At 44.2% G+C, this 16,627-nt stretch overlaps 2 protein-coding genes across 2 annotated transcripts; both read right to left on the bottom strand.

Moving 5' to 3' along the window:
- On the bottom strand, positions 1-1,777 carry LOC109163440 (cysteine-rich repeat secretory protein 38-like). Its single transcript, XM_019312187.1, has 2 exons — positions 1,412-1,777; positions 1-625 (listed from the first exon to the last, which is right to left on the bottom strand). The coding sequence occupies exons 1-2, from the start codon at positions 1,759-1,761 to the stop codon at positions 235-237; spliced, it is 741 nt and encodes a 246-aa protein (XP_019167732.1). The 5' UTR covers positions 1,762-1,777; the 3' UTR covers positions 1-234.
- Positions 1,778-8,081: 6,304 nt separating this feature from the next.
- On the bottom strand, positions 8,082-11,771 carry LOC109163402. Its single transcript, XM_019312145.1, has one exon. It carries the CDS (start codon positions 11,769-11,771, stop codon positions 8,082-8,084), a length of 3,690 nt encoding a protein of 1,229 aa, XP_019167690.1.
- Between the last annotated feature and the right edge of the window lie 4,856 nt (positions 11,772-16,627).

Genomic DNA, 16,627 nt, shown 5'->3' with positions numbered 1-16,627 from the left:
TCAATAATTAGAGATCAAATCAAATCCAATAGATTTAAACTCTTTGATTAAAAGTAAAAATACAATGGTCAAAAAAGGACCAAATTAAAAGTGAAGATTAAGAATATAACCCAGTCTGACTCAGATGACTTGATTATATTAGGGACAGCTCTTATAGGGCGCCCTTTTTATTTATACAGATAACATATATTGTAACATACTAAAGAAGCATTTTTTCCTTTCTTGTATTTAATTTCAAGCACCGTTATAAAAAGGAAAAGTTTCATATCGAAAATTGCAACTCCCTTCGATAACTCTCCCTCCCAATTTGGCAATACCACAGCACTGTGGAAGCTCTGCAATGGCGTCGTCGAGGCACTTCTTACAATCCTCGCCAGAGAGATCCCTGGTGCACTGAGTCAACCCGTACAGCGTCATCGATCCCCCGATATCCATCTTTCCCACCGCATACGAGCTCTTCAGCAGCGCCGCCTTCGCCGCCAGTCGGGTCAACAGCTCTTTCGTATTCTGCATGAATGACTTCGGATCCTCCGCTTCTACCGGGTTCACCAAGTATACCTTATTCACGTTGTCTATCTTCCCAAAGAAATCATCCTCCGAGTACTTGAGAAGACAATTATCATACCTAAATGTGGCAAATTAACATGTATGTATATATGTTAGGCAGAAAGTGAAATTAAAGATACATACATATATATTCTTCTTCCCTAAATATTGAATCCCCGACGCCAAAGACCTACACCACGGCCTGACACAGCATCTGAGTAGATGTAAATCATGAATGTAAATCATGAACCACAAAGGCTAGACATTTGTTTACTGTCCAGACAGAGCATCTGAGAGGATGTAAATTATAGTAACTCAACTGAACCACCGAGGCTAAACTTTTGCTTACTGTACACAAGGAGCCCCTCATTTTGAGAGGATGCTCCCACACTGCCGCTGATGAAACTCGATCACTGGTCATTTTTTCCAAACTTCACCCTGGTCATTCTTTCCAAACTTCACCCCTATGACCAGTTGAGTTGCCTATGCTATATATGTATGTGTGTTTTGTAAGGGTTTGGAGAGTTAAGTCTAGCATATTGTCATCCAAACCTGATGCTCACTACTACATATAAGTATAAGAAAATAAAATTGGACTACTAGCTATAGCTTTTAGGCAAGGCCAAGGATGATGAAGGGCTAAGTCCAAAACCAGGTGTACGTCGTGGTAAGTTTTTGTTGGGCGGGGTAGACGGCGGCGAATGACTAAGTATAACATTAGGTGATTAGGAAAATTGTTGGGCGGAGACCAGAAAGGTCAAGCCCAGCGGACTGCTTCTCGAAAATGTGACCCCAGTATAAAATATAAAATTATATTTTCATTACTAGTGGTAAGTGTGTAATCCTGACAATATACACATCATACCATACGATGGCGCCAGTGTCGTTGGGGCAGAGTTCACGTATCCTGGTTGTGGCGTCGGCTACGCAAGAGTTGCAGTCTGCGGTGGAGACGTCGCCACGGCAGAGAGCCAGGCCGTAGACTTTTCCGGTGCATTCACCTGCGGTGCCGGAACTATAACCGTTGCGCGGTGTGTTGGAGGAGAGGTTACCCAAAAGTGTGTTTAAGTTTTGTCGGTAGAGGGAGTCGGGAGGGGAGGTTGCAGTGTTTGCACAGAAATGGCGGAGTTGGGCAGCCGCCATGGGTGTGTGCAGTGCAAGGATGAAAGCAATGGAAAGCAAAGGGAGAAGAGAGAAAGGCTTTGAGTAGGCCATGGTAGCTAGCAATGAAGGTAGATAGTTGATTATGATGATGATGATTATGAGGAGAATATGCATGCAATTTTATAGTGTTTTTCCATCCACGGATCTGCACTGTTTTTTACGGAAAATACTTGTTGCACTCTCATTTTAAACTCTCAACTTATACTCTCTCTTACATGATCTTGATGTAAACATTTTTCTGTGGACCCACATGATGATAATAACAAATTCTGATTTGCCACCTCAGAAAGTATAAATGAGGGAGTAGAATTTTGGGAGTCTATGTAGTAGAACTCGTTTTTTCAACACTACGTTGGTAGTTGAGTGACAGACGAAAGCCTTACAGCACGAATGGTTCGTCAGAAATGGGATAAGTATTGAAATGACATAAATACCATTACAGAATGTTATATATATAGAAAATACTACATGTACTCTCATTTTCGACCTCTAAATTTTACACTCACACGCAAAATCTTGATGTAGACACTTGTATTGGGATCCACATAAAAAAAAGTAGCATATGAATACTTGTCACATCAGAGAGTAAAATTTAGGGTGTATGATTTGGGAGTCTATGTAGTATAACTATATACTAGTAAGTGTCCCGGATGCATGGACTATTATTAATTTAACAAATGAGCAAATTACATTTTTGGTCCTATGACTATAGGGGGGTGTTAATTTCGTTCCATGACTTTTAAAATTAACAATTTAGTCCTTTAACTATGTTTTTTTTAGCATATTTGATCCTTCCGGCCAAATTACCGGTGGAAATTGGCTAGAAAAACTTAAACCTTTTTAAATTTTTTATTCATGAGAGCAAAATAGTCTTTTTACGTAAGCTGGTTCTTCTTCTTTGCGTTCATGAGCTACGGCTAACAGTTGCCTCTGCTTCTTCGTATGAGAACCACTCCCCAGGGACGATGACAATAATAATAATAATAATAATAATAATAATAATAATAATAATAATAATAATAATAATAATAATAATAATAATAATAATAATAAATAAATAAATAAATAAATAAATAATATTATTATTGTTGTTGTTATTATTATTATTATTATTACTATTATTATTAAGGGAAATTTGTAATTTATACCCTCACAAATATGCCAATTATCAATGTAATCCCTGAGTTATTAGTAGTGTAAATGTTGTCCATCAATTTTCAAAGCGTGACATATATTGCCCCTCGCCTAAATTATTGGTGGTGTAAATTCAGTTACTAGCTATTTTTCCTGTTCGAAAATCACAATTTTCCCTTAATTTTTCTTTCTTCGATTGTTCTACTTCCGCCGACAATAATTTTTTTCATTTCTTCCTATTAGGGGAGGGACAATATATGTCACATTTTGAAAATTGAGGGACAACATACATTGACACTACTAATAATTCAAGAGTGACATTGATAATTAACATATTCGTGAGGGCATAAATAATTACAATTTTCCCTAATAATAATAATAATAATAATAATAATAATAATAATAATATATTATTATTATTATTATTATTATTATTATTATTATTATTATTATTATTGTGTGTTAACATAAATTTTATATATACACATAATTTATATATATACAAACACATCAGTGGAAAGAATAATTTTGGCTCTTGAATGATTATTTTACTTTTATTCCTTAATCCAATCAGACACAAATAAAATTTCTTAATTTTATTCCTTTGAGGAACCAAACAATAAAATGAATTCATATTTTATTTATTGCATATTTGTCTTTCTTCAAAATTTATTTTAGGAATCAAACGTGTTGTTATTTCTTTGATTTTTTTTATTTTTTTTTAAAAATAAACTTACTATTTAGGATCTTGAAGGGGCGTGTTTGGTTCTTGAGCATTTATTTTCTATATTATTATTAAATTTAAAAATACAATGTTATATTAAATTATTTATTAAGTTGAAACATTAAAAAAAAAATTCTAAATATAGCTTGAAAAACTGCATCAGTGGTTAGCCTTAATTCCATTTAAAAAAAAAAAAAATCAAGTGGGATAATGGATAATTAGTGCTTTTACTACCAAATTGTCACATGATTATCTTGGGTCAGAAAATATAATAAATGAAAAATGTTATTGTCTCCCTTTAAAATCCTTACATAAATAATAAAGGAAAATGGCAGTTTTTCCACCTGTGTTATATACTGACGGTAATAACGTTACCGGTAAATAATAATAACGATAATATAATAGCAATGTGTCAGAGAGACAATAGTGGTATTGCTTTAGTTCTTAGTATAGAAAGTACAGTGTGTCGTTGCTAGCTGAGGAGATCCCTATTTATACTTAGAGTCCCAACGGTAACAACACGGACATAAATGAGGAGCCTGGTCTTTAAGTCTCTCTCATCAATGGGGGCCTCAATGCTGTCTTCAATGCCAGTAAAGGTGGCACCTGTTGGAATTCCTGACCGTTGGAGTTCTATCCGTTGGGTTCCCATGTGACGTTGAGTCAAGAGTCCATGCCCATTTGTGATCCCGGTCGGGTGCCAGCCTATTATCCTGTCACCAGTCCCCCCTACTCCTGAGTCAACGGATGTGTTTGGGTTGACTTGGGAGTAAAGTTGATTTTATTCGATCCTGCACAGAATCCTGCTTGATTTAGAATATATGATTTTATTTTCCAAATCCCTAATTTGCATTCCAAATCACTGATTCAAGCTTCCCAAATCCTTTCCTGCTTCTCTTTACTTTTTTATCTCCACCACCTCTTCAATATAAAGCCCTGTCTGTGAGCAGTTTGAGAGCACTTTCGCAACAACTTCTTGCCACAGCTCTGTAAGTCTTTGCTGTCGTTATTGTTTCGTATTTTATTTAATATATATAAATATATACTCATTTATTTATTTATTTATTATTATTATTATTATTTTTTTTTTTTTATTACTTTTTTTTTCCTAGGCGCAAAGGCGTCGCCTCGGCCTGTGGCTGAGGCACGGCCTCAGCCATCTGGCCGAGGCGTCGCCTCGGCCTGTGGCTGAGGCACGACCTCAGCCATCTGGCCGAGGCGCCCTCACGTTTGTTTTTTTTTTTTTTTTTTTTTTTTTTTTTTTTTTTTTTTTTTTTTTTTTGTTTTTTAAGGCGCAATGGCTGAGGCGTCGCCTCGACCAGGGGCCGAGGCGTGCGCCTCGGCCACGTTTCACGTTTTTTTTTTTTTTTTTTTTTTTTTTTTTTTTTTTTTTTCTGATATGCTTCGTTCCTGACAGGTACTTTCGTACCCGAGGCTTGCTAGCTTATTTGTAATCGTGAGGTTAGTGTCTTTGCTTTATGATGGATGCCACTCCTCTTATTGATATTGGAGAACTTGATTTTGATGAAGAATACCTTTGCGATGATTCCCCTCTTGATAATTTTCCCCCTATCCCGTTTTCTGTTGGCTCGTCCACACCTGGGCCCCAACAAAAAAGGAAGAAAAAACGCAAGGCTTCATACTCCGCTCTTGATAAGTCCCTTATCTTGTCCATACGACCTCAATTAGGGGGGCGGGATTGGGATGATATTAGTGGTCTCCTTAGTCCTGACGTTCTGACTCTCCCCCCTGACCCTCGGGGTAATATCACCGATCCACCCATAGATAAGTATTTTGGGGTCCACCTTATGTCGCTGCAAGTTGGGTTGCGGTTTCCCCTCCATAGGTTTGTGGTAGAGTTTATGAACCACTACGAGATAGCCCCCGGCCAGCTTGTTCCCAATGGTCACCAAGTAATTGCGGGCTTTCTTGCTCTATGTAAGGACAAAGGGATAGAACCCACGCTAGATCTCTTCCAGGCTTTTTTCATAGTTGGTAGGGCTTCTCAGGAGGGTAAAGGATTCGTCATGATTTCGAGTAGGCCGCACTTCAAACTTTTTGAGGACCGTCCTACTTATAACAAGGATTGGAAACCAAAATATTTCTCTGTCACTCTCGTGGGTTGTCCGTCTCCCTTTCGTTTCACGTGGGGATCCCATTTACGCTGTCCTCCCACTCTCGACATGAGTCCCTCCCTCCGCCGAGATGTAGATGATTTACTGGGAGATGGTCTTCTATCGATAGCTGATTATACTACCGAGTGGAAGCTCGCGGGCTTAGGCTTCGTGAGGGCTCGTCCAGCTGTTCTTTCACCCACGGGTACTCTTCAGTTATCCTTCGGCATTTATTCGTCAACTACTAACTCTAACTTGTCTTCTTTTTACTGCAGGTACCATGTCTTCATCTTTGAGAACTAACCGATACTTGTCGCGACCGGATCCCCCTCCTAAGAAGAGCAAGGTGGAGAAAGGAAAAAAGAGTCAAGCCGAGGCCACGGAGGTGATGCCGCCTCCGCCAACACGCACGCCGACCCCATCCAAGATCGCGCGGACCCCATCCAAGATCGTTGAGCGTACGCCTACCCCAACAAAGGTCACTGAGAAGGTGCGTACACCTGCTTCAGCCAAGGTTGACGAGGGGGTGACGGGGCCTCCACCGACTCGCACACCTACGGCCGTTACCTTTTCCCCTCAACCCCCCGAGGTGCAAGGAGATACTTCCAACGAGTCTAGCTCGCGTGTCCGGACCAACTTGATCCGATTGGGAATGGACGTGCCACCCGGAGCGTCGTTGATAAACAAGAGTCTTGACGCGGTTGAGTATGCCGCCCGTATCGCTCCTCCTGCGGACGTGGAACACCTTATAGCCATGGATGTCAACATGCTGCAAGAGCGTTATCTTAGGCACAGTTTTGAGGTTAGTGTTTTCATACTTAATGTTCCCTCTCTGCCCTGGCGTGTGTCTTACTTTGTTTACTTGCAGGCCCTACTAGAGGGACAGATCATTCATGCCCAATGAGGGCGGGTGGTGGACTCGCTTATTGAGGATGTTAAAATCAGGGACGCGGACAACAAGAGCCTCAAGGACCTGCTATCGATCCGGGAAGGGGCCTTGAGCAAGATGGAAGGCGAGCTCGGGGCGCTAAGGAAGGAACACCAAGCATTGTTGGCTCGGGCGGAGGCTATAAGCAAGATGGAGGGCGAGCTTGAGGCCCTAAGGAAGGAGCACGAAGCGGCTAAACTTGCCATTGTGAAGGAGCGGGAGGACCACGAGAGGACCCGTGCTGGCCACGCCGACGCCCTCGGCCGGGCTGTGGAGGTCTATAAGGAGTCCGCCGAGTTTAAAGAGGACGTGATGCGCTATATGACTACTCCTGAGGCCATCCAGGAATTCCTCAAAACTGGGGCCGGTCAAGAAGCGGTGGAGGCCGAGGAACATGTGGCTTTCAGCATTGGGCGGTACACGAAGCAACAGGAGCTCTTTTCAATGTTGAAGGAGAAGGTTCCGAATTTTGACCCCGTGTCCCTTGGCTTGCCTATAATAGAGAAGAATCCGGATCCTGATGCTGAGGATGAATCCACACATGATGTTACGGGCACTCGTGAGGACTCATTGGACGAGTTTCACGGCATTGATACTAGCAACGTCGCCAATGTTCCACTTGATCAAATTATGATTGAGGAGTTCTCAGATCATGAGTAGCTTGTAGTCTTGAGATTTTCCCTTGCTTTCTAGCTTCGTCGTTGAACAATTTGTTTCTGTGTTTGGACAACTTGCTGTTGTTTTTAAAATATTCGAAATAAACTGGTTATTTCGGAATTATCACGTTGTTATAATTTTTTTTTTTTTTCATTTTGTGGTCTCGGCCTCGGCCCGTGGCCGAGGCATGCGGCTCGGCCACTTGGCCGAGGCATGCGCCCCGGCCGAGTGGCCGAGGCGTGGCCGATGCCTGTGGCCGAGGCGTGCGCCTCGGCCACCTCGGCCACTTGGTCTTTTTTTTTTTTTTTTTTTTTTTTCTCGGTCTCGGCCCGTGGCCGAGGCATGCGGCTCGGCCATGTGGCCGATGCCTGGCCGAGGCGTGCGCCTCGGCCACCTCGGCCATTTGGGTTTTTTTTTTTTTTTTTTTTTTTTTTTTTTTTTTTTTTTTTTTTTTTAACGTGGGCGGACCACGAGCACGAGATATTACTTGGAAAATTTTTGTAAAAGATGACGACGAGCTTGTTTTATTAAGTAACATGGACGGACCATGAAAGTATGATTGCTACTACAAGATTTGTTAAGGAAAATATTTGATCAAATGTTCCGAGTTCCATACCCGATCGATCATTCTTCCCCCTGTAGTTCTTAACTTGTATGTCCCTGGACGAACGACTTCCTCCACGACGTAAGGCCCCTCCCACTTTTTTGCGAATTTTCCCCCTTCGAGGGGTTGGCTGGCCTCCCTTCTTCGTAGCACAAGGTCGCCGACTTGGAAGTAACGGGGTCGGACTTTTGCGTCGTGGTAGGACTTTAGTTAACGACCATAGTTCTCCATCTTGCAGAACGCCGCCTCTCTCTTTTCATCCAAGAAGTTTAGATCCACCCTTTGGTGGAGTTCGTTTTGTTCTGACTCGAATTCCTCCACCCTTCTACTAGGTATGATTACTTCCACCGGGGCCCGAGCTTCAAATCCATAGGCGAGCGCGAACGGGGTTTCTCCGGTGGCCCTTCTTGGTGTCGTGTGATTGGCCCAGAGGATGCCATCAAGCTCCTCCACCCAGGCTCCGCCGGCTACTTCTAGCTTTTTCTTGAGGCCGTCGAGGATGGTTCTATTCGCATTCTCCACTTGCCCATTCGCCTGAGGATAGGATACCGCCACCCGGCTATGCTTAACGCTCCATCCTGCTAAGAATTCTGAAAATTCTCGTGCCTCGAATTGACGACCATTGTCTGTGATTACCTGGAGGGGGATACCGAAGCGATACAGGATGTTTTTCTCGACAAACCTCTTGCACCTTGCTGCAGTGATGCTCGCCAGGGGCTCGGCCTCCACCCATTTTGTGAAATAGTCAATGGCCACGATGATGTACTTTCTGCTTCCAGTCCCCGTGGGAAGGGCCCCTACCAGGTCGATTCCCCACCTTGAAAAAGGAATCGCGGTGCTTACCGGGGTGTAGTTCGTCGCAGGTCGACCCGGCAGTGCTTGGAATTCTTGGCACTTGGGACATCGCTTTGTATATTCGGCGCAATCCCTCAGCATTTTGGGCCAAAAATACCCTTGTAGCATGATGCGGCGCGCAATGGTGTACGCCCCTTGATGCGCGGAGCATACTCCCTCGTGGACTTCTTTTATCACCAACTTCGTTTCATCTGGATATAGACACCTCAGTAACGTGCCGTTGTAGGAGCGTTTGTACAATTTATCGCCCGAGACAACGTAGCTAGGTGCCCGTAACTTCGTTACCTTGGCGTCTGCCTCGTCTCGTGGTAGGGTGCCATCTGCCTTGTATCGCTTGATATGATCAATCCAACATGGCTCCCTAGTCTGCACAGGGAAGACCCACGAGACGTCAATACTTGAAGTCTCGAGGTCTCCTAGTCGAGCGATCTTCCTAATGTGGCTGGGGACTCCGGTACTTAGCTTTGAGAGCATGTCGGCGTCGGCGTTCTGTTCTCTCGGTACCTGGTGTATCTCATATCCCTCGAACTCGCGCAAGGTTCTCAACACCGCGTCTCTGTATTTCTGCATGCTTCCTTCGTTGGCTTCATACTCCCCGGACACCTGGCTGACTACCAGCTTGGAATCGCATCGAATTCGGACCTTCTCAGCTCGTAGTCCCGCCGCCAATCGCAGTCCATTGAGGAGGGCCTCGTACTCCGCCTCATTGTTAGACAACTTGAAGTGGAATCGGATGGCATAGTAGGCGCGGAATCCCTCCGGAGTGACGAGCACCACGCCGCCGCCGCAGCCTTTGCTGTTGGAAGAGCCGTCTGTGGACAAAGTCCACCACCCTCCATCTTCAGTTTCCACTTGGTCCGTCACTTCCCGAGCGGTGCATTCCACTATAAAATCTGCGAGGGCTTGGCCTTTGATGGCGGGCCTCGGTTTAAAATCTATGTCAAACTGACTGAGGTGCATGGCCCACTGTGCCATCCTGGCGGAACTGTTGGTATTCCGTAGGAAGCTTCCCAACGGCTGATGTGAAAGTACATGGATGGGGTGAGCTTGGAAGTAGTGAGCTAACCTTTTTGATGAGGTGACTATGGCAAATACGGTTTTTTCCAACACACTGTACCGGAGCTCCGCGTCGTGTAGGGCTTTGCTTACGTAGTAGATGGGACGCTGAGTCCCTCCTTTTTCTTTGACCAGCACGGAGCTGATCGCACCCTGTGACACGCCCAAGTACAGAATTAGGGTTTCACCTGCCTCTGGCTTTGCAAGCAGGGGCGGGGACAACAAGTATTTTTTCAACTCTTCGAAGGCCTTTTGACAGTCTGACGTCCACTCGAACCCTTTGCTCTTTTTCAAGATTTGGAAGAAGGGGAGGGAACGTTCAGCCGATTTCGATAGAAAACGGCCTAAGGCCGCCAGACGCCCGTTGAGTCTCTGGACTTCCTTTATGGACCGCGGAGGCTCCATGTCAAGGATAGTCCTTACTTTTTCTGGATTCGGCTCAATGCCGTTCCTGGTGACCATGAAGCCCAAAAATTTGCCCCCATCAACGGCGAAGGTGCATTTTTTTGGGTTCAAGCGCAAATTAAATTTTTTCATAATGGAAAATACCTCGCTGAGATCCTCGGCATGGGAAGTGGCCTTGCGACTTTTGACGATCATGTCGTCCACGTACGCTTCCATGTTTCGTCCCAGTACTGACTTGAATAGCTTTGCCACCATGCGAGTGTATGTGGCCCCGGCATTCTTCAATCCGAACGGCATGACCAAGTAGCAGAATATCCCTTCGGGAGTGGTGAAGGCGGTCTTCTCTGCGTCCTCTTCATGCATGGATATCTGATGGTACCCACGGAAGGCGTCCATGAAGCTCATGAGTTCACATCCTGCCGTCTCATCCACCAATTGATCTATATTGGGTAGTGGAAAACGGTCCATAGGGCATGCCCTATTGAGGTCCGTGTAGTCCACGCACATCCTCCATGTCGATCCTTTGGGAGCTAAGACTACGTTGCTCAGCCACTGTGGGTAGTAAATTTCCTTGATGTGCCCTACGTTGAGTAATGCGGTCACCTCCTTTTTCACGAACTCTCTTCGTTCTGCCGACATATACCTTTTTCGCTGATGCACTGGTTTTCCGCTGGGGTCGACCGCGAGCTTGTGGGTTATGATCCTCCGATCTATGCCCGGCATGTCCTCTGGCCCCCATGCGAACACCGTGTGAGAGCGGCGAATTACATCCACTATTTGGGCCCTTAGCTCTGGGCTTAAGCCTGTGCCGATCTTCACCACTCGGTCTGGTCTGGAGGGATCGAGAACTATGTCTTCTGTCTCTGACACGGGCTCGGCGCGGGGCCAGGCCTCTTCTTCTTTGAAAATTTTCTCCGCGATCGTGTGGACCTGTAAGTCCTTGCTGCCAATCTTCTTGCATGCCTTCACGTAGCAACTACGGGCTGCCCGTCGGTCACCTCTGACGACCCCTATCCCATTCGGAGTGGGGAACTTCATGCATAAGTGTTCCACTGATATTATGGCCTTGAGGTCCTCTAGTGCTGGCCTCCCCAGTATGATGTTGTGCGCACAAGTGAGCCTTACCACGATGAACTCCATGTCCATCTTGCGAATGTTGGGGCTCGTGCCTATTTCCACGGGCAGGGTCACCGACCCTTCTGTTTCCACGGAATCCCCAGTAAACCCAGACAATGGAGTTCGTACCTCTTTGAGCTGACCTCTAGGTAGCCCCAACTTGGTGAAGGCGTCGTAGTACATTACGTTAACCGAGCTTCCCGTGTCGACCAAGATGCGATGTACGATCATATCGTTAATGTCCATCTTAATCACTAGTGCGTCGCGATGGGGTAAGGGGCCCTCGGGGAGGTCCTCGTCAGAGAAAGTGATGGCCTCCCGCCTCTGCTTCTTCCCTTTGGGAAGACTCACCACTTCTCCTACGTACAGCTGCCTGCTCCACTTCTTCCTCTCTGTGGGTGTGTCGCCGCCAGCTGGTCCACCGTAGATGAAATGTATGGTGTGTTTCTTTTGTCGTCTGGGCGCCATCTCGGTTTCCTTCTCGCTGTCATCCTCCTCCGATATCTGGTCGTGCTCCCTTTTCTTGGCGTTCGAGGTGGATGGCTCGGCCCCATCCCCCTTCCTCCAGACATTCTTTGGTGGATTTTTAGATGGATCGTGCTGCGGCTGTTGCTGCTGCTTGGATCGCTTGACAAAATGCCGGAAGTAGCCCTGCTGGATGAGTTCTTCTATCTGTCTCTTTAGCACATTACATTCGTCCGTGTCATGCCCGGGTTGCCTATGGAACCTGCAGTACTTTGCTTGGTCCCCTTTTGGGGAGACCTTCATGCATTCCGGTGGGAACTCGACTATTCCCATCTCCTCAGCCTGTTTTAGGATGACACTGACGGGATGGGTAAGCGGAGTTAGGTTACGCAAGGGAACCAGGCGAGGCCGTTCATGGTCCCGGCCTTTCCCTGCAGCCGGGTGGTTCGAACGTGGCGCTTGGCTGGGCGGACCAGCTTTCCCAGGTTTTCCATTCTTCCTGCCGTCCTCCTCATCTTTCTTTTTCCTATCGACGTCCTCTGCCTCGGCATAGCGGCTAGCCGTCCTCATCAAATCTTCGTAAGAACGGGGGTGGTGGGCGTTTTGCTGCTTGTGAAAATACCCCGATCTCAGGGCATGGATGAATATCGGGATCGCCGCCTTGGAGTCGAAATCGTAGACATTATTGACCTCCTTTTTCCACTTGATTAGGAAGTCTTTGAGGCTCTCGCCTCTATCTTGCTTTACTACACAGAGGTGAGAGAATGGTTTCTTACGCTGTATGCTACCGGAGAAGTATGTTAGGAAGCTTTTCGACAACTCCCCAAAATTTTGGATCGACCCGTCCGGGATGGTGTTGAACCAATCTTGGGCCGTTCCATCCAGGGTGGACAAGAACGCTCGGCACATGATGGCGTCCCCTGCCCCGATCATTACCATGGCAGCCTTGTACCTAGTCATGTGGACCCGTGGGGTCAGTGGCTCCGGTGTACGCCTTGATGGCAGGTAACCTGAAGTCCCTCGGCAGGGGTACGTCCATGATGCTTGGGGAGAACGGTGCTGCCATCCGTACCTCAGGTTCCGGCGACTGTTCCCGTGCCTCCACCCTTCTTGCTAACTCTTCGATCCTTCTCTACAGCCTTTCGACCAGGGCCGGCTCGTCAAGGTGTCGGCGCGGAGCCGGCTGCCGCTCCTCCCTGTGTCGTGGGGCTGGTTCCTCGACGCTTCGTCCATCCAAGTGTCGGTGTGGAACCTGCTCATTAACGCGTCGTTCGCCTGCTGAGTGCCGACGCTGAGCCGGCTCATCGCGTCGCCCCGCCGAGTGCCGACGCGGAGCCGGCTCATCGCGTCGCTCCGCCGAGTGCCGACGCGGGGCCGGTTCGACGAAGCGTCGCTCATCCGAGTGTCGACGCAGAGCCGACTCGTCATCGTGTCGGCGCGGGGCCGGCGCACGAGACTCGCCCATCCTATCTACGGGCGATCTCTCAGCTTCCCTTTCCTCGTGTCGGCGAGGGCCTCTAGCGGAGGACCCCTCGGCACGCGACTCCGGCCTTTGCCGAGCGGGAGCCCCGTGTCCCAACCGTTCCAAGGCAGAGCGGGAGGGCCTAGGTTTCCGTTCGGCCGGTCCGCTCCTAGTGCGACGCCCTGCGTCCCTCGCGGCACGTGCTGCGTCCTGGGCGTCCACCCTCCGCGGGGATTCCACCTCTATTTCCTGAGGCGGGGGCGCTAGGCCTTGCAGTCCCACCGCCACTTGGTTCAGTGTCGCCGCCACTGCCTGCTGGATGGTCGCTTGGAGGTTCACGACTTGGTTCGCCCCTCCATTGTTGGGCTGATCTCGGAGGTCACCTCCATTGTTGAGTTGGTCTCGGAGGTCACCTCCATTGTTGAGTTGGTCTCGAAGGTCCCCGGGCCTCCCGTTGTTGAGATGTTCTCGGAGGTCCCCTCCACGATTGTTGGTGAGTAGGTCACGGAGATCACCTGAGGCGTTTCCATTGTTCACGTTGCGAGAACCGTGGGAGCTGCGGGACGCCATTCTTTCAAGCTTGTTGTTGAAAGAGAAAGAGAGTTGTGTTGTAGCCTGCTTGAGTATTGGATTCAGGCTCTCAATGAAAGCACCAATGACGGTAATAACGTTACCGGTAAATAATAATAACGATAATATAATAGCAATGTGTCAGAGAGACAATAGTGGTATTGCTTTAGTTCTTAGTATAGAAAGTACAGTGTGTCGTTGCTAGCTGAGGAGATCCCTATTTATACTTAGAGTCCCAATGGTAACAACACGGACATAAATGAGGAGCCTGGTCTTTAAGTCTCTCTCATCAATGGGGGCCTCAATGCTGTCTTCAATGCCAGTAAAGGTGGCACCTGTTGGAATTCCTGACCGTTGGAGTTCTATCCGTTGGGTTCCCATGTGACGCTGAGTCAAGAGTCCATGCCCATTTGTGATCCCGGTCGGGTGCCAGCCTATTATCCTGTCATATACTTATAGCACTTTTTCCTCCTGAATTATTTAAGTGGCAGTTTTTTCTCCCTGATATGTTAAATGGACATATTTACCATTAAAATAAATATTTCATTTTTTTTTCTCCAACAAATTATAACCACGATTTGGTTCAAATGCAAAAAAGAGCATATACTATTTGCAAATATTACAATTCTAATTTTAAGCTAATGCTAGTAGTTGTTCCGATTTGAACATTCGATCACGGTTCAGGATTCATTTTTTTTCAATGCACGATTTTAATAAACGGAAACCCAAATATTAAGTTCTGGTTCTGAATCATAACCCAAAAATTTCGATTTGATTGCTATAGTGATCGGTTCAATTCGAACCGTACCGAACCGTGATCATCCCTACGTATAAGCAATAATTTGTTGAAGAAGAGAAATAAATAAAATATTAATTTTAAGAGTAGAAATGTCCATTTAATATATCAGGGGGGGGGTGGGGAAACCGTCACTTTTATAATAATTGAAGGGGCAAATGCGGATGCATGAATAATTCAGGGGGGAAAAGTGCTATAAGCATAAAACTCAGGCGAAAAAGTGGCATAAAAATAATAATGATAAAAATGATAATGATAATGGTGGTAGTAGTAGTAGTAGTGGTAGTAGTAGTAGCAGCAGCAGCAGCAGGCAGCAGCAGCGGCAAGCAGCAGCAGCAGAGCAGCAGCAGCAGTAGCAGCAATAGCAGCAGCAGCAATAGCAGCAGCAGCAGCAGCAGCAGTAGCAGAAGTAGTAGTAAGCTATTTGCAAATGCAAAAAAGAGCATATACTATTTGCAAATATTACAATTCTAATTTTAAGCTAATGCTAGTAGTTGTTCCGATTTGAACATTCGATCACGGTTCAGGATTCATTTTTTTTTTCAATGCACGGTTTTAATAAACGGAAACCCAAATATTAAGTTCTGGTTCTGAATCATAACCCAAAAATTTCGATTTGATTGCTATAGTGTTCGGTTCAATTCGAGACTATTTGCAAATATTACAATTCTAATTTTAAGCTAATGCTAGTAGTTGTTCCGATTTGAACATTCGATCACGGTTCAGGATTCATTTTTTTTCAATGCACGATTTTAATAAACGGAAACCCAAATATTAAGTTCTGGTTTTGAATCATAACCCAAAAATTTCGATTTGATTGCTATAGTGGTCGGTTCAATTCGAGCAGTAATAGTAGTAATAGTAGTAATAGTAGTAATAATAATAGTAATAATAGTAATAATAATAATAATAATAATAATAATAATAATAATAATAATAATAATAATAATAATAATAATAAGCTAATGCTAGTAGTTGTTCCGATTTGAAGGGGCAAATGCGAATGCATGAATAATTCAGGGGGGAAAAGTGCTATAAGCATAAAACTCAGGGAAAAAAGTGGCATTAAAATAATAATGATAATGATAATAATAATAATAATAATAATAATAATAATAATACTAATAATAATAATAATAATAATAATAATAATAATAGTAGTAGTAGTAATAGTAGTAATAGTAGTAGTAATAGTAGTAATAATAGTAATAGTAATAGTAGTAATAGTAGTAATAGTAGTAGTAGTAATAATAATAATAATAATAATAATAATAATAATAATAATAATAATAATAATAATAATAATAATAATAATAATAATAATAATAATAATAATAAGAAGAAGAAGAAGCTAATGCTAGTAGTTGTTCCGATTTGAAGGGGCAAATGCGGATGTATGAATAATTCAGGGGGGAAAAGTGCTATAAGCATAAAACTCAGGGGAAAAAGTGGCATAAAAATAATAATGATAATAATAATAATAATAATAATAATAATAATAATAATAATAATAATAATAATAATAATAGTAGTAGTAGTAGTAATAGTAGTAATAGTAGTAGTAGTAGTAGTAATAATAGTAATAATAATAGTAATAGTAATAGTAGTAATAGTAGTAATAGTAGTAATAGTAGTAATAATAATAGTAATAATATTAATAATAGTAATAATAATAATAATAATAATAATAATAATAATAATAATAATAATAATAATATTATTATTATTATAAGGAGCAAGCTAAGGTTTCTGTTTTGTAAGGAGTTTTTTTTTTTGTTTTTTTTTAAACAAAGGACCGATACTTTAATTACTCAAAACCAATGTTTTGTTAAGGAGTTAGGCACAATTTAAAACTTTTTGTACTCGTGGTCCACTCATAACATAATTATATTACAATTACGGAGTATAAATTAAGGGTTCGTTTGGAAAGTAAGAAAATAACTTATTGAAAATGTTTTCTAAAAAATGAGTTATTTTATAGAAAACATTTTCATTTTCTGTGATTGGTTGCATCTTGAAAAATCGTCTTTA

The sequence above is a fragment of the Ipomoea nil genome, unplaced genomic scaffold, assembly GCF_001879475.1.
Source record: "Ipomoea nil cultivar Tokyo-kokei standard unplaced genomic scaffold, Asagao_1.1 scaffold3025, whole genome shotgun sequence".
Taxonomy (NCBI): Eukaryota; Viridiplantae; Streptophyta; class Magnoliopsida; order Solanales; family Convolvulaceae; genus Ipomoea; species Ipomoea nil.
This window is presented reverse-complemented; position numbering and strand designations above follow the sequence as displayed.

Excerpts from the sequence above, each read along its gene's own strand:
- LOC109163440 (XM_019312187.1), bottom strand. The coding sequence starts at position 1,761 with ATGGCCTACTCAAAGCCTTTCTCTCTTCTCCCTTTGCTTTCCATTGCT. Across the intron at positions 626-1,411 it reads GACACTGGCGCCATCGTATG|GTATGATAATTGTCTTCTCA; the intron begins GTATGATGTGTA and ends TGCCACATTTAG.
- LOC109163402 (XM_019312145.1), bottom strand. The coding sequence starts at position 11,771 with ATGGCGCCCAGACGACAAAAGAAACACACCATACATTTCATCTACGGT.